At 47.4% G+C, this 17092-nt stretch overlaps 2 protein-coding genes and 1 non-coding gene across 3 annotated transcripts; 2 read left to right on the top strand and 1 right to left on the bottom strand.

Moving 5' to 3' along the window:
- The first annotated feature begins 4623 nt into the window (after positions 1–4623).
- ZNF322 (zinc finger protein 322) lies at positions 4624–9555 on the top strand. Its single transcript, XM_006764284.2, has 2 exons — positions 4624–4720; positions 5296–9555. Exon 2 carries the CDS (start codon positions 5474–5476, stop codon positions 6698–6700), a length of 1227 nt encoding a protein of 408 aa, XP_006764347.1. The 5' UTR covers positions 4624–4720; positions 5296–5473; the 3' UTR covers positions 6701–9555.
- A 1772-nt stretch (positions 9556–11327) lies between these two features.
- On the bottom strand, positions 11328–14499 carry ABT1 (activator of basal transcription 1). Its single transcript, XM_006764283.2, has 3 exons — positions 14219–14499; positions 12867–13072; positions 11328–12714 (listed from the first exon to the last, which is right to left on the bottom strand). The coding sequence occupies exons 1-3, from the start codon at positions 14457–14459 to the stop codon at positions 12334–12336; spliced, it is 828 nt and encodes a 275-aa protein (XP_006764346.1). The 5' UTR covers positions 14460–14499; the 3' UTR covers positions 11328–12333.
- A 1926-nt stretch (positions 14500–16425) lies between these two features.
- TRNAA-AGC lies at positions 16426–16498 on the top strand. Its single transcript has one exon. It is a non-coding gene; the product is annotated as a tRNA-Ala (tRNA).
- The last annotated feature ends 594 nt before the right edge of the window (positions 16499–17092 follow it).

Genomic DNA, 17092 nt, shown 5'->3' with positions numbered 1-17092 from the left:
GGGAGGGCAGGTGGGACGGGGGAAGATCAGGGTCAAGGGGAATGAGCCTTAGCTTGTGGGGTAGCAGAGTGACAGGATCAGGTCCTACCTGCAGTTTACGTGGATTGCACACTCCATCCCAACATGCACGTTCGCGACGGGCTTGTAGGAACCGCCTCTTGATGGATTTGCAGCCTCCAAAGGCACTGTGTCCAGTGCGCAGGCAGGTCAGCAGTCAGATGGCAGTTTAAATCCTGGCTCTACTGCTGACTAGCTGTGACATCTTGCGTAATTCTCTAACTGCCCTAAGCATCAGGCCTTCTATCTAAGGTGCAAACATTGGTATTGACACCAACTTTACAGAGTTCTTGGGAAGATTAAATGAGGCAGTCTGTGTAATCAATGAAAAATAGGTGTGATAATCCCTAACCTGGGGCCCGATAGGGCGAGAATTATCTCACTCTTAGATAGTGCTTTACAGACCTTGTCTGCTGGTCCGTGTGACCTGTACCTGTCAGGACAGCCTTGAGCTGTGAGGTTCTCCGCTCACCTGCTGCGCTTATGCGTTTACTGCTGTTCTCTTCGTGCGTCTGACCCTCCGGGTGGACGAGAGCCGGTCTCTTCCCAGAGGAGGGCTCCCTGAAGCTCCGACTTGAAGGATATTTGTAAGTTTGCCAGAGCTCCTAGCCGGATGCATTGCTGCTGCTGCGCTCCCAGCATGATGGTGGCTCTTTTTGTTCCGGTATTCATTCATCCGTTCAGTCATTCATCCATTCAGTCATTCATTCATCCGTTCAGTCATTCATTCATTCAACTAATGTGTTCTAGGTGCTAGGTTACTGCAGTTAGTCCTGACCCTAGCGGGAGTTCTGTTCCAGTAGGAGAGAGAAACCAATGAACAGATATAAAACACACACGCCCGGGGAGAAAGAAACAGGATCAGGGGGATGGTTATGTGAGATAAAGTCAGAGTGTGCTGCTTGCTGAGGAAGTAATTCTCAGTCAGACACTTGAGTCAAATAAAGGAGCAGGCTGCCTGGGGAGGAGCGTTCCCGCAGAGGGAAGAAGGGCGGCTGGAGCTGGGTGGAGGAGCCACGTTGCATACAGCTGTGGGAAGTTTGTGTTTTTCCGTGTGATAGACAATTAACAGTATTTTGAAGTAGGAAAGTGTTATTGTCTACTTAGAGTTTTGACAAAATTTCCTTATTTAACAATTTTTTTTCTTCTTAGTGCCCCACAGTTGTTGGCTACTTCGGGCAAATACAATACCCTGGGCTGGTAACTGTAGGAAATACTCCGATTCATTCACAGGCTGTGGCCAAGCTCGGGTCCTTTCTTCCTTTTTTTGTTAATTCTCACCTCAGGATATTTCTTTCACTGATTTTCAGAGAGAGTGGAAGGGACGGGGAGAGACATTTCGGCTGCCTCCGGCACATACCCTGACTGGGCCCAGGGCGGGAATCAAACCCAGGACCCTTCAGTCCTCCAGCTGGAGCTTGTTCCACTGAGCCAAACCGGCCAGGGCAGCATCCGTTATTTCTACTCTATTCTCTATTTGAGCTTAACAGTAATACACATTTTAAAAGGCAGGACTCCCATAAACCCATTTCATATTAGATCTTTGTCTAGACCAGCCATGGGCAAACTACAGCCCGCGGGCCGGATCCGGCCCGTTTGAAATGAATAAAACTTAAAAAAAAAAAAAAGACCGTACCCTTTTATGTAACGATGTTTACTTTGAATTTATATTAGTTCATACAACACTCCATCCATGCTTTTGTTCCGGCCTCCGGTCCAGTTTAAGAACCCATTGTGGCCCTCGAGTCAAAAAGTTTGCCCACCCTGGTCTAGATCCTGCATATCTTCTTTAGTTTGGTTCTGGATTCTTCCTTTTCCTCGTGACATTTCTCCATAACTGTGTTTGCCCAGTCTTTTTATTAATCATTAACTTGCTGAGTTATTTTATTATTTAGTTAATTATTTAAATGGATTTTGAACAAGGCTTTACACGGAGGCAGGCACAGAGGACGGGCTCTGTGAACGTTGGGCTTTTTGTGCCCGTGAAGAAGGAATCAAGAAAACAGGCCCTGCCATTTGTCCAGCACCTGTGGAGACCCGGACGGTGAGCCGAGTCCGTAACTGACACTGTGTCAGTTCTCACAGCCGCTCCTTCGGGCGTGTAATCGTAGCTCCCTGCTTTACCAAAGGGGAGACTGAAGCCAGAGACCTCAAGTCAGTACCCCAGTTCTCACAGCTACAGAGAAGCGTAGTGGGAACTTGAACCAACATCTGATTTTGGAGCTTGAACATTGAATTTTAACTAGCACAGTGTGCCAACGCTCAGCTACCATGTTCTTTAACAATTTTTAAATAAAATTAAAAACTTTTAATTTGGAAATAATTTGAGGCTTACAAAAATGTTGTAAAATAGTACAAAGAATGCCCATACACCCTTTTCCTGTAGTCCCTAAATGTTAACATTTTACTATGTTTGCTTTATGATTCTGTCTACTTGTTTCTCTGCTCACATGGATATGCATTTACATCTGGTTCTTTTTTTGCATTTACATCTGGTTAAGCAGTCCCTTTTCTAGAAATTGATTCTGAAGATACACCTCCACCAATATGAAAATACACATCCATAAGGGTATTCATCATAATGCTTATAATTTGAAAATATTTAAAACAAATGAAGTGCCCATAAGTATGAAAGTGGTTGAATAAACTTGGTATAGCCACATATAATGGGGGTATTATGCAGCTGTGAAAGTGAATAAGGAAAATCTTTACCAATAGATGTGGAGTGATTTCCAGGATAAATAGTAATTTTTTTTTTCTCATATGGAACGCTTCATGAATTTGCATGTCATCCTTGCACAGGGGCCATGCTAATCTTCTCTGTATCGTTCTAATTTTAGTATATGTGCTGCCAAAGCCAGCACTAAATTGTAATTTAAAAAAGTAACAGTATAAAAGAGTATGCTGCATTTTGTGTAAGAATGTGTTGGATTTTGCTAGTAATTTTCACATTGATACTGCTACTGGGCTGTAAAATTGTTTTATGCTCTCTTCATCAGGTTTGGTTATCAGCGTTATGTAATATTTGTCCTGTTTTTTCCCTACGTGATGTGTTTTCATTGCTCTTTCATTAAAAATATTTTTAGAAAGTTTGATTCTTGTTATAATGGCTACGTTTGTACTTAGACCCTTTTAAGTGCCTTTATTCCCATTTTCTTATTTAACCTTTAATTATCTGGTTTCCCAGTTCTTAATAGTATTCTTAACTTCTGCCTGCCATTAATTAATGCAGTAATCAGTGAGGTTATTTCACTGTTTTCTTCCTCTTCTCCCAGTTTTTAGTTGAATTATTTTTATTTTATTTTGAACATAACATATTTTACAAGGTTGCTAATTTAGCAGCACATTACCACTTTGCCATTGTGGTAAAGTTTTGTTTTTGTTTTAAAACTGGATGGCAGTTTTAGAATATACCAGGGAGATAGATTGTGCATTTTAAATTTTTTCTCCATGTTGAAGGGCCTTATAGTTTCCTTTGTTCATTTTCTCCTTGGCTGTGAGGTCCTTTCTGCTCTTTCCTAAGAGTTGTTCCAGGGCCACCTTTCCTGTGTGCACACTAGGTCTCTTCTCTTCCTTGTATTCTGCTGTTATCAGAAATCTTAAAAAAAATTTCTTTTGTACTTAGAGTGGGTTTTCTCTTTTTGACAGTGACCTTTAGATTTATCCTGCCACAGGCTGCCGCACTCTGTTTTCTATCCACTGGCTGAAGTCAGTTTTAACCATCGGCATGGGAGCCCCTAGGTTTTCAAAAAAATCCCAACTGGATTACATTTTACAGTTTCTCTGACTTCTGTGATTCAGCCTGCACTGAGTTCAGACCAGGGATACAGAAGGGGACAAAAAATAGTGAACTCGCTGCAGGTCGGGTTGTGTCCCGTGATCTGGTGCGGAGTTCAGAGTTGCGTTTCATGGGAGAACCAGCTGTCGGGCCTCTGTGTTTCCTGGAAGAGAACATGAACGCTGTCCTGTTATTACTGGTGGCCATGGGCTACGTGTATGTTCCCTGTGCTGTCTGTCGGGTCCTCAATAGCAGAAAATTGCTGAGGGAACAGCTGAAAGTCTTGTGACCTGGAGCAGGCAGGTTAAAGCTGTGCGGGAGAAATCAGTGGACAGGTCTGGCTGGCTAACTACTCATGCCCCCAGGTGACTGCGTCCCGAGTTGTTTGTGGCTGAAATATAAGTCAGCCAAGTCTGTTGTAAATTGTGGAGGACCAGAATGGTGGCAATGGCAGGCTGCAGGGAAGGTGGGGGTGTCGTCCCCAGGGACCTGTGCTCCCTGATGTACCTCAGACCCGGGCAGCTCGCACTCCTGGGGAAGGCGATGCCTCAGTGTTCCAGAGAGGTCAGTGTTACGGGCCTTGCCTGCAATGCCGTCATACTCCCAAGGATGGCTATAGATGTCTTATTGCCCCTTTTCTCCAGGGTCAAATGGGATAACGGGGATTGTATAAGAAAACCATTTTCTCTCCCCCCTCCCCCATTTTCTCTTGTTAATGGAAGTTTCCGTTTTCAGGTTGAGTGAAATGATCTAGTGCTGAGTCCTCTCATTTATGACTGTTGACCCTTTTCTTGTCCTTGTGTTTTACAGAATGCAATCTTCCTTGAGAAATCACATTCTCAGGACCAGAAAGTGAATGCTGCGTTTCCTCCATTTACATTCTAGGTGAGCTCCATTTCCTCAGTCTTTTGAAATGTCCCTTTTTTCTTCTAAAAGGCATTTCCTCAGACCCGCTCCCATGGCATCAGCCTTTGTCCTTTACCGGATAAGGACACTAGTAGAACTGTAATAAGCTGCTTATGAAGCACCAACGATATGTCTGAACTGCTCTGTATACTAAGGGAAGAGCAGCGATCAAACAGACGTCATGTCATATTCTAACCATAGACAGCAAGTCAGTGAGTACGTGTGCACTGTATTGGGTGGTAAGGGCCATGGGGAAAAACAGCAGCAAAGGGGACAGAGAATGCCAGGGCAGGCACTGCTTACCAGAGTGACGGGAGAGGAAGAGCCTGGGTTGGAGATCACCCAGACCATGAAATAAATAATAATCCCTAGTACGTTCCATATATATTGCTGATTGGTTGATACTGGCAAAGAGAGACTGATTTCAGCCCCTGAAAAACCAATAGCATTATGTACCCTGATGCAGAATTTCTGTCTTTTCAACAGTGATGTTAATTTTGAGCATTCTTTTCTTAGTTGCAGGAATATAAATAATACTTCTCTTTGTCTCACAGTGTTGGAAATACCGAGTAAGAAATTAGTGTGTATGATGCTGGAAACTTGTAGAGACAAACAGCTCATGACTCAAAGGCCTAAAACAAGTGTGTCATTCAAGTTCTTATCAGAAAAATGACAATGAAGATGATGGGTCAAGACGACCAGTGGAAAACTCCCTAGGAGAGAGCCATAGAAATGTGCACTTCAGAAAAGAGAGCCAATCAGAGAACTCAGAAAAGGAAATTATATCATGCGCGCCCTCAGAAGGGTCAAAAGATTTTCATTCATGTGCATGAGATTACTCAAATAGATGATCAGTTATACCAGTGCCTTGAACGCGAGCAAAACTTCTATGAGAACTTAGCTCTTATTATGTGTGAGAGATCCCACACTGGGGAGAAACCTTATCGATGTGATATGTGTGAGAAAACATTTATCCAGCGCTCAGATCTCATTTCACACCAGAGGATCCACAATTATGAGAAACCTTATAAATGTAGCAAATGTGAGAAGAGCTTCTGGCACCACTTAGCCCTGTCAGGACACCAGAGAACACATGCAGGTAAAAAATTCTATACGTGTGACATTTGTGGCAAGAATTTTGGACAGAGCTCTGATCTGCTTGTCCACCAGCGAAGCCACACAGGTGAGAAACCATATCTGTGCAGCGAGTGTGATAAATGCTTCAGTCGAAGTACAAACCTCATTCGGCACCGAAGAACTCACACCGGTGAGAAACCATTTAAGTGTCTGGAGTGTGAAAAAGCTTTTAGTGGGAAATCGGATCTCATTAGCCACCAGAGAACGCACACTGGCGAAAGGCCCTACAAATGTAGTAAGTGTGAGAAAAGTTACCGGCACCGTTCAGCCTTCATTGTTCATAAGAGAGTCCACACCGGGGAGAAGCCCTATAAGTGTGGCGCCTGTGAGAAATGCTTTGGCCAGAAATCAGACCTTATTGTTCACCAGAGAGTCCACACCGGGGAGAAGCCCTATAAATGCTTGGAGTGTATGCGAAGCTTTACTCGGAGTGCCAACCTGATCCGGCACCAGGCAACTCACACACACACTTTTAAATGCCTTGAATATGAGAAAAGTTTCAGCTGTGGCTCAGACCTTATTGTGCGTCAGAGGATTCACATGGAGGAGAGGCCACACCAGTGGTCTGCGTGTGAGAGCGGCTTTCTCCTCGGCGTGGGCTTTGTTGCCCAACCGAAAACGAGAACTCAAACAGAGGAGCTGCGCTACCAGTACAGTGTGTGTGACCAAGGCTTCCGCCAGGGCTCCGCCCTCCTCCAACATCCGACAGTCCACCTCGGTGAGAAACCATCTCTCTGTCAGGCGGGTGAGAAGGGGCTTGAGCTCAGCCCTCCCCACCCATCAGAAACCTCACAGACCTCTTGGCCAGACAAGAAGTTATAACACCACAGAGAAATGCACTTACGAGTCAGAGAACTCATTAAGACGAAAAACTGTAGGCAAATCTTAGACCTTTGGAAGAGCTCAGACTTCACGGGGGACCAGAGAATCTGCAATTTTAGGAAGTTGGGAAAGGGTTTGCCCAGAGAGCCACCCTAACAGAACACCTATCAGTCACTCCAACAAGAAACCTTCTAAGGCCTTCAGGTTTGGAAAACCTTTAGTCTGAGCTCAGAGCTGATCCCCACAAGAGGACTCGTACCGGTGGGGAACCTTGGAGATGCAGAGTGAGAGAGCTTCTTAGCAATGCTCACTGCTCTCTTTCTGAGGGAACTCGCACCAAAAGAAATGCCCTTGGTGTGAGCAGTGCTTCACACACTGTGTACAGCTCACTGGACGTCAGAAAACCCACACTGGGGAGAAACCCTAGCAAGTGTGGAAAAAGCTTCCAACAGAACTATGACTTTCTTACCCATCACAGAAGCCATATTGGTGAAAATGTAGGTATTTGTCTGGAATGTGGCGAAAGCATTAGATGGAGAATCTTCTTGGGTTTGAACAACACAAAAAGCCGTCTGAGAAGATCCCTTGTGACGTCTGAGAAAAGCTGTCCATGACCAGCTCCTTTGGTATACCAGGGAACTCACACGAATGAAAACCCCGTAAATATCTCGAGTCTGAAAAAAGTCCTGCTAGAAACCTCTACCTTTGGGCCCCAAAGAACCTACTCTGCAGAGAATTTTGCTCTAGTGAGAGATCTAGTTGTGGACCTTGTACATATAATAGATATGAGAATAACTGTGCTCACAGTTAGCTGGCCCCTGGGGTGGAGGCGGCTTTAATGAGTCCGTATGTAAACAGTTGTTAGGTACCCAGAAGCTTGTCGTGGGAGGAGCTTGGGCTGTTCAGAGCAGGCTGATGGGAAACTCAGGTGAAGATGCTTTTATCTGAACCACTTAGTTGACGATTGCTTTAATTTCTCTTTTTTTAAAAGTTGGAAATCCAGTAAAGGAAAGGACTGTGCCCTTGTGACAGATGGTGTGGCATGTGTCACTGTGGGGAAAGGAGAATACTTTCCCTCTTGATCTCTCTTTAAAAAAAAAAAAATTCTTGCCCAGATTGGTGACTGGTGTTTTGGGAAACTTGCTGGTAGTGAAAAGAACTAAGCAGTGGGAGGAGTTATCCTGGATTAGAACCCCCAAATGTTTCTCCTTTGGAGGGCCAATCTCATACAGAAGCAAAACCCCCAGGTTTTACTTGGTGTGAGTTGAGGCACACCCTTGACATTTCCTTTCTCTGAAATGTCAGTGTCACTGGTATTTGAAATTTCCACTCTAGAGATTCATCTCTTTTCAACTCAGAAGTGCAGATTCCAGGGTGACAGGTATGATGTTGCTAGTAAACACTTTTTTTTTTTACTTCACGTTTCATCTCTTTGAATGATAATATATCCTCATCAGCTCCGTGCAGAATGGCTGATGGAAGACTGGAAGAAAGGTTAGGCTTGCGCAGGCAAGTAACACACGATGACGCAGTTAATGGAGGAGCCATGCTTCTGGGGTTAACTATTCTGACGCCAAAGCATTGCTCTTTTCACTCCATTATCCTGCTGTTTATAGCAAATTCAGTCCCATAATGATATGCCTTTCATTTGCTTCATTCTGCCAGAATGAAGAAAAGAGAATACTTTTTATTCCCAGGGAAAGGATTGCAATCACAATATAAGATATTTATTTGGCTTGGAAACTAGGATGCTAAATGCTAGAGAGAAAAAGTAGTTGCCAAATTCATCAGAGGTTTGAGAATAAGCACTTATTTCCAGTTTAACAGAATAATTATATTTAATATTCTCTAGATGTACTGTAATTAATCCAGGAATCGATACATGGACACTTCTGAGGGTCTTTTCCCCTCAGATTAAAAGACATTTAATAAAAATCCTTAAGATTTCTGCAGTGTTTGGGACTAGACTGGTGAATAAATATTTTGTTGCTAGTCTGTCTGGTTGATCTGGTCGATCATAGCGAATCCTTGAACTCAGGAGCGTTGGCCTCAGACTCATGGAGGTGGCCAGTGGCTGCTTTGTGTGTGGCTTTAAGCTATGATCCTGATGACTGGCTGCTCATCTTGATAATCCTAGGGTCAGTGGGTGTAGCTCATAGTGATAGTAAGAAATCTGATTCTAAGGTGTTTTTTCTTTTAGTAAACAGATCCTGGGAGGTGATTCAAGCCGATATGTTTCTTTTCATAAATAGTTCTTATACCATGAAAAGTTGTCCAGTGTGGTAAAACACACACCATGTATTTGTTTTTCTTTTGAAAATCATGCCTATCACTAGTCTATGTTTGATTATTGTAACACTAAAATAGTATGGGTGTGTGGCATGGTGGTGATAAAATTAGTTCTGTGGCTACTTGTTAGTCACTAGAACTTGCAGAAGGGGACGGAGTTGGTATCATTGACAGGATGACTTGACCCTTTTTTCAGCTAATCTCGTGATGATTGTCTCTAGTCTTCAAGTAAATTAAAGATGGACCACCTCAAACACAGAACTTTGTGGGTATGAAACAAGTCCGAGGTCTTTTAACCATAGGGGAAATGTATTGTTACTGTTCCTATAGCATAACCTGAGGTTGGGGAGGACCACTTGGGAGCCTGTAACCAAAACTGGGAGGTAACTTCTGGGATGGATGGAGGTTCTCTTGAAACAGTGCCAACCTACATCTACCTCAGGTAAGTAGTTAGAGTAACTTTCAAGATTTCAGACCAAACAAGACACTTGTATTCAATGTATTCCCATGCTTTAATGTTTTTGTTTTCCCTTAATTCTTAAATAAACATGTTTTGAAAAACTGCATTTTGTCTCTACTATACTAAGAACAACCCCCCCCCCACACACACACACACACTTGTATTAGAATAAAGCAAATACTCAGGAATCCTTTCACAATATATATCAATTCATCGTGATGTACACTTTAAATATCTTACAATTTTATCTGTTAATTATCTATACTAAAAAAAGGGTAATATGCTAATTAGGCCAGACATCTTCTAGACGACCTTCCAGATGTCCTTCTGGACAAAGCCATGGTGGTGGGGCCGACACAGAGGCAGTTAGGGGCGATTAGGTCAGCAGAGGAGAGCAGTTAGGGGGATCAGGCCAGCAGGCAGGTGAGCGGTTAGGAGCCAGCAGCGGTCCCAGATTGCAAGGGGCATGTCTGGCAGTCGGACATCATGAGGGGTCCTGGATTGGAGAGGTTGCAGGCCGGGCTGAGGGATGATCCTCCCCCCTGCCCCCATGCACAAATTTCATGCACTGGGCCTCTAGTACTTCAATAAAGCTGAAAAAAGAATAAGGTGGATATTCATGTGGCTGGCCCTGAGTCCTGGTGGTGGTGGTAGTTAATGGACCATCTAGAATTCTGGTGCTAAGGCTGAGAGAGTGAAACCTGGAAGGAGTGTGTTCTGTGCTCTTTGGACAGTGGGTCCTTTCAGAGCCTCCCCACTGCATGACATAAACAGCACAGGGAGGAGTAATAGCTTTATCTGACCATATTGGCTAAAATTCAGTAACTACCAATGCACCATTAATGACTCGTGGAGTCCAGTGCCCTTGTTACCCAAATGTTAAATACATCAGGTTCCCAGAGAAAGACACCTGGGAGAATGTCTAGAGCAGCTCAGTTCTGTTCAACTTTCCCTGCTCCACTCGCTGGGCGGAGCGGAAGCGCCAGCAGTGCATCATGAGAACATGAGCACACCTATGGTGAGGTCTAGGTGAGTGGGGAAAGGGTTAAGTATCCCTTCCACTGTAGTTAGTGGACAATAGGTCCTGCCAAGAAACACTTCCTCTGGAGATGATACTGGACAAGTGAATCCAGACGTGGCTCCAACTTACCAGGAAATGCTGTCCTCACTCTGGTTTATAGGGACCTTACCATGAGAGGTAAATGTATAGGGCTGAGGTTTGTGGGTGAACCTGACAGGTAAGAGTTCTGAGACCCTCCTTAGTCAACATTTTGTGCATCTGACAGTTATACCGATCATACAGTTTAGCCTACCTCTATTGAACATCAACTTACCTACCCATCCCCATCCCCTTTTGTTCTTGATAATCCTACCCATGCCCTTTTGATAGAAATGTGGGTTGATCTGTCAATACAATTACAGTGAATACATACCCATCCCTGCAGTTCAGTGCTGTCTTAGTCCTGATAGAACAGCTTTTATACACATTGCACACGTGTTCCTGCTTCAGTGCAGGGTCTTTTGTCTGTGGCACCCTTATCTAGTGTTATCAGGCAGAGTGCTAGTTACATTTATGTACAGTATTATGCTCAAACCGGCAAAACCAATTTTCTGGAGACTTATGCTGAAATTATGATACTTACAATGTCAATTTTATCATTTTTAAAAATATATTTTTATTATTAGAGAGGAAGGCAGAGGGAGAAATGATGAGCAGAAACATGGATTGGCTGCCTCCTGCACAACCCCTACCAGGGACCAAGCATGCAACCTGAGTATGTGCCTTGAGTGGGAATGGAACCGGCGACCTTTCAGTGCACAGGACAGCGCTCCAACCTACTGAACCACACCAGCCAGGGCAATTTTATCCTTTTTTTCCACTTTGTCTCTGTATCACCAGGATTTCTTGGACAGTGTGTGAATAGTAGTGGTAATAGGAAGTATCTTCATTCATTCTTGATTTTAATTGAATATTTTAAATGTTTCATAATTAACTTTGAGATGTGTAGTAAGATCTCCCTGGATGCCCCTAAAGAAACTTTTGTATTATCAGACAGACTGTAAGGGTTTTTATTATAGAGTGTTAAATTTAGCTAAGCTTTGATCTACTACTCTATCTGCCCAGCTTGGATACTGGATTCTGACCAGTTTGATCTCTACAAGGCCGTGTGGAGACTTCTGTTATGGTGACACGTTTTCAGTCCTCTGGTTTACAGGGAGCGCCTCTGGGGCTGCTCTGCATGTTGTCTGCGAGGCTCCCGTCTGCGCCCCAACACGAGGTGCACCCGAGCGGGTCACTGTGCCACTACGTCGTGGCGTTGCTCACCTGTGCACTGCTTTCCACCCAACACTCCACCCTGGGAGCTGTTTGTGATTACAGTTCACCAAGCTCTTCCAGACTTCTGTTCATTCTTTAGGAATGATCTGGAAAAGTTGGTGAAAAAATGACCCCATCTCTGAAGGCTGTGATCAGGAATCATACCTTCCCACAGCCCCTTACACACCACACATCCACCATGATGCCTCTGTACGTTTATTCCTAAATACCCGCCCTTTCCTGTGCTAGTCCTAAGGCCAAGGAGTACGTGTTGGTACGTGCCGTCATTCACAGCCGCGTCGTGACTCGGTAAATCCTAAATTAGACAACTGGTTGTCAGATGAGACAAAACAGGCATCTGCAGTTGCCATAATCCTGCCACTAGCATGAATTAGGTGCTTCAGCCAGGCATGTGCAATAGTTGGAGAGGGGAGGAGAGGCCCAAACTATATCTGGACTCACCAGAAACTCCTGGTCTGAGAAACAAACTGTCTGCCTGAGTAGCCATTATCAGCTACTAGACAGAACTCTGGGCTGGGCTGGGAGATGGAGGGGACTCCCTGGCCCTCAAGAGTCCTTGACCACCACGGGGTCCCCCATGCTCTCTGAGGGCGGTGGGGCTCCAAAGATCCTAGCGAGGAGCCCTCGGTTGGAGCGAGCCTGGTCCTGAGCATTTGCCAGGCGAGCCCGTTCACGACCCCCTGGACGAGCTGCCTTCCGGGCCCTCAGCTCCTGCTCAGTAGGTCGCTGGGCAAAGGTCCAGGAGCCATTCGGCCGGGTAGCGTCCCCATCAGCAGCAAGGAAGCGCTTCCCCCGCTCCACACTTCGAAGATAGAAGTCAGTCTCACGCTTAGCCTGGGCAACCTCGGCTCTCAGGCGCTGCCTGCGCACCTGGCGCTCAAAGGCAAGATGCTCACTGAGGTGGGACCAGGTGAAACGGTGCAGGTACTGTAGACAGGAAAGCAAAAAAAGGTCTGGGTAGGACAGGCCAGGGATGGAGAGAAAACAGGAGCGGGCAGGGCCAACAAGAGGTCACAGAGTGCGGGGCTGGGGTTGGGGAGGTAGGGTGGGAGATGCAGCAGACAAGCCTATCCCCTCACCTTGAGGTTCCAGAGGTCATAACGGAAGGGGCTGCGCCTGCGGGCACCCATGGGTGTGTTGTGCAGACTGGCGGCCACACGCTTGGCTACTCGCTTGTCCCGGAACTCCACCCAGCCCTCTGTGTAGTCCTTGCTGTACTTGGACCGCTTTTTCCCGCCCGTGGCCGAGGCTGCCGCTGCCTTCTTCTTGCGCCGCACGAACCCGCCTGTGTGCCAAAGAGAGAGCAGTGGTCATGGAGACAGGCGCAGCAGCCACTCACTGGGTTCTCAAAACCTGCCCGCAGACCGGGATCCTACTTCAAGGTCTTCATAGGGAAGGGAGTTGAGAACTGCAAAGTCCACCCTTTCTCCCTATGCCTAACTCATTCCTTCCTCAATGTTAACGCCTGTCAAAACATAAATGGAGCCACTTAAAACTGGAACCAGAGCTGACATCCCAAAGAACTGCTTTGTATGTTTAGGCTCAAACCTCTGGATGTTTAAACGGCAAAATAACCTTTGGATTGGGCCTAAAACTTTGTGCCCCAAAGAACTCTGCAAAGATAACAAGAAAGCAGACATAATGACTAATGGACTGATAAATACCAGGCTGAAAATTAAAAACAGTTTAGAACCAGCATCCCGATGTTATCTGCACCGGTAGCAATGCCTTCCTTCTCCTGATGCAATTGTCCCCTTTTCTCATAAATATTTTTTGTGTGTTTGTCTCAAAATCAGAGCTAGACTTTTCGGGCCTCTTTTTTAAATATACTTTTACTTATTTCAGAGAGAAAGAGAGAGGGAAAGCACGCACACAAGCCGGGCACGCACACTTGCCGGAATCGAACCCGGGACCCTTCAGTCCGCAGGCCGACGCTCTATCCACTGAGAAACCAGCTGGTGCTATTGGGGCTTCTCCTGCATCAGTACTTTCTGAATAGCTCTGCTTATTGAACGCAAATAAATGCTTGTTGCTTCTCACTTTGCAAGGCCTTTAATTTAGGTGCTAACACTCCTGAATCAGGTCTGCCCTAAAACCTGCACAGGCCCCGACTCCACTCCCGGTTAGTGCCTGCCGGGCAGGTGGGGGCGGCTGATCAGACTGTCTCTTCACCTCGCCCGAAATGACAAAGGAATGTCTTCTGTTTTGAGAAAAAGCACTGCGATTTCATTCAGGCTGTACGCATTAAAACCTGGCAAATTCGGGCCAAAATAGGGGTGGGCGGAGGCGAGGTTAAAACCCAAATCAGCTCTGCGAGAACAGGCTGCGGGGCTGCGGGGCTGCGCCCCACCCCGGCCCCTACCAGACCCCCACACACCACGGACCCACCCCTCCACCCCCCACCCCCCGCTCCTCGGACCCGCGCACTTACCCTCGGGCTGGAAGAAGACGCGCCCCACCTCGCCGTAGGCGCTGAGAAGGTTCCGCACATGCAGAGGCCGAAAGCGGGGCGGGATGTGGCCCAGGTACACAATGCCAGGCACCACCCGCTTCTTGGCGCTGCCAGCCGCCTCTTCGGATTCCTCCTGTTCCTCCTCCGCTTTTAATTTCAGGTCTTTCCCTTCTAAAGGCTCCTGCTCAGCTTCTTCCTTCTCCGACTCCCCCGCCGCCATGCTTGCCGAGACGCGAAGCACGACAGCCGTAAAGCGCCGCGCCGTCGGACGCGCGCTGCGTGCGACGCCTGCGCGAGGGGGTGGGGCCTATGGGTTTTGACCAATGGAAAGTCTAGGCTTAGTGCAGAGGGCGGAAGTGGGTCCCAGCTCAGCGGGAAATTCAAACCAAGAGAGGTGTTCAGAGATTCAGGAAAGAGGCAGTAGCCTGACTTCCGGGCTAGAGATGCCCACCGGAAAAGGCAGATCCGGAATTGTAATACACCCTGCCGAACGCCTTGTGAGACGTGAAACGGCGGGATGCAGCTGGCTTCTCCCGGATTTGGGGAGTGGCTGATTGTCTTATGTGGTGGCGGTATGAAGCACGGTTGCATGGATCGGAGGCACCACCTTATTCGGTTTTCTACAGTGCACTGTCCTTCTCGGGCAGCCTTCCGGCTTTCTTACCCGCCATATTGGCTGTTAAAGGGGCCGTGCGCAGGGCGCGCCAATGGCCACACGAGGGCGCCCTCGGCCAGTTTCCCGTTTCCCTGTGTCCTTCCCGTGACCGGCATTGCCTGTCACCCACCCTCCCTGGAGGTAAACTAATGGGCTCCCCGTCGGCACTGCCTCTCAGCACTGATGTGGTTACTCGTATTTGAAGGCTGAATTCCCCAAAGGGTTTGCTAAGTCGGCCTTTGTAAAATGTCAGTGCTCAGTATGTGCTCCGGCAACAGGGAGTGAAGACCGCATCCTGGGGACCGCGGCAAACGCTCACTCCCAGTTCCCTGCCAGCCTTGATAAAGCTCCGTGGAGCTCTAGCTGGTGTGGCTCAGTGGATAGAGCATCGGCCTGTGGACTGAAGGGTCCCGGGTTCCATTCCGGCAAGGGCACCTGCCGGGGTGCGGGTTCGATCTTCCAGTAGGGGGCGTGCGGGAGGCAGGCGATCAGTGATTCCCTCTCATCACTGATGTTTCTATCTCTCCCTCTCCCTTCCTCTCTGAAATTAATAAAAGTATATTTTTAAAAGAAATTGATACAATAAAAATAATCCCCCCCCCTTTAAAAAAAAAAAAAAAGCTCCCTGGATCTGAGCGATGGGCCGGTGCGGGCTGCTTTCCTTCATTTCCGTTCTGCACCTGCACGCCTAGCAGAACCATGGAAAACGACAGGCAGAAGCACATGAGTGGAGGCCACGCTGAGCTCTGCGGCTGGGCACGTGCTGTCCAGGGAGGAGGATGGCGACAGCAGGAGGCGGCGAGAATGGAGGCGAGGCTGACAGTAGCCTCTCTGCGATGAACGGTGGGCTTTCAGGCGCACGGAGAACACGAGGTTCTGAACTCTCGTCTAAGATGGGGTGGGGGCGGTGGGTTTCACAGGAAGTCATCCACTTTTGTCAGCCCTGATTGCAATTTTAGAAAAAGAAAAGGCAGAAGGGAGAACAGGCATTAGGACACTGTCGGGCTCTGGGACGGTCGTCCTGCAGGTCCTGCAGAACTTAGAGACAGAGGCACTTCCTTAAATAAGATGCTCCACGTTCTCCATTTTAATTTTGATCCTCTTGCCCCAATTTAATTAGATTAAAAGTAACATGAACCCTCAAGGAGGAAGTTTCTGAGCTGCAGCTCGAGGCGAAGCAGTTTGAAGGTGCAGATGCTGGGTGAGGGCCTCCCCATGGCCCGAGACACTGATTTCCCTCCCGGAGGCCCCGGTGCCTCCTTCGGTTCCCTGCGTCCGCGGGTGGATTCGTGTTGAATAAACTGGTGCCCAGTGTCCGCCGCCCCCGCGCTGAGCCCGCTGCGCTGCGCGAGTGTCTCCAGACCGGACCCGCGCCCGCGGTCTGTCCTGGGGCTGTCCGGTCACCTTCGACCCGCAGTCCACCCAGTCCCATGGGCTGACAGGTCAACTACAGCTTGTGTCAGAAAAAAAAAAATCTAAATTCTTTCCAAATATTAAAGTGGGTCAGGGAAGGACAGGGCCACGTCAGGGCGGGGAATTAGCTCAAATGGTAGAGCGCTCGCTTAGCATGCGAGAGGTAGCGGGATCGATGCCCGCATTCTCCAACTTTTTAAACAAAATAACTGCTGAAACCCTCTCACAGACCCCCGTCAGGGCTCCGGACCTCTCAGCGCCCATTTTCAAGGCGGGATGGTCGTCGCGACAAGAGCTCCGATACCGCTGGTCACCTCATCTGCACGATGGGACAGGCGAGGGCCAACTTTTGGGGATTCCTCTCACGTTTGCAGGTTTGAATGAAAAGTGCTGGAGCTGGAGAATAAAGACACAAGACACTGCCGGGTACAGCCCGCAGGCAACCCTTTCTCACCTACAGAGGACTCCTCAGGCATCCGGGGTCACATGGTTGAGACGGGGCAGAAATGAGATTGACACCACCTTTCGAAATGCTTTCTATTGTTAAGAAAATCTCTACCTTGTATTTCGCAAAGCGGGCAGACAGTCGTACTGATTTCTCTCTCTCTTTTTTTCTTCTTCTAAAGTATTTGTTTCTCTTGTAGCAGAGGTTCTCAAACCTCGCAGCACGTTCAGATCACCCGGGAGCTTTGAAAACGACCAGCGCGAGGGGCCTCCCTGCAGCGGCCCGAGCCTCCCGGTGATGCTGGCGTCCACCAGCCGTTCCGGGCGGAGGCTGAGAACCG

The sequence above is a fragment of the Myotis davidii genome, unplaced genomic scaffold, assembly GCF_000327345.1.
Source record: "Myotis davidii unplaced genomic scaffold, ASM32734v1 scaffold1521, whole genome shotgun sequence".
Classification (NCBI taxonomy): domain Eukaryota; kingdom Metazoa; phylum Chordata; class Mammalia; order Chiroptera; family Vespertilionidae; genus Myotis; species Myotis davidii.
Note: the sequence above shows the minus strand (reverse complement) of the source record. Positions and strands in the feature narration are given on the sequence as shown.

Excerpts from the sequence above, each read along its gene's own strand:
- ZNF322 (XM_006764284.2), top strand. The coding sequence starts at position 5,474 with ATGTGCACTTCAGAAAAGAGAGCCAATCAGAGAACTCAGAAAAGGAAA.
- ABT1 (XM_006764283.2), bottom strand. The coding sequence starts at position 14,459 with ATGGCGGCGGGGGAGTCGGAGAAGGAAGAAGCTGAGCAGGAGCCTTTA. Across the intron at positions 13,073-14,218 it reads CGTCTTCTTCCAGCCCGAGG|GCGGGTTCGTGCGGCGCAAG; the intron begins GTAAGTGCGCGG and ends TTTGGCACACAG. Across the intron at positions 12,715-12,866 it reads ATGACCTCTGGAACCTCAAG|TACCTGCACCGTTTCACCTG; the intron begins GTGAGGGGATAG and ends TCCTGTCTACAG.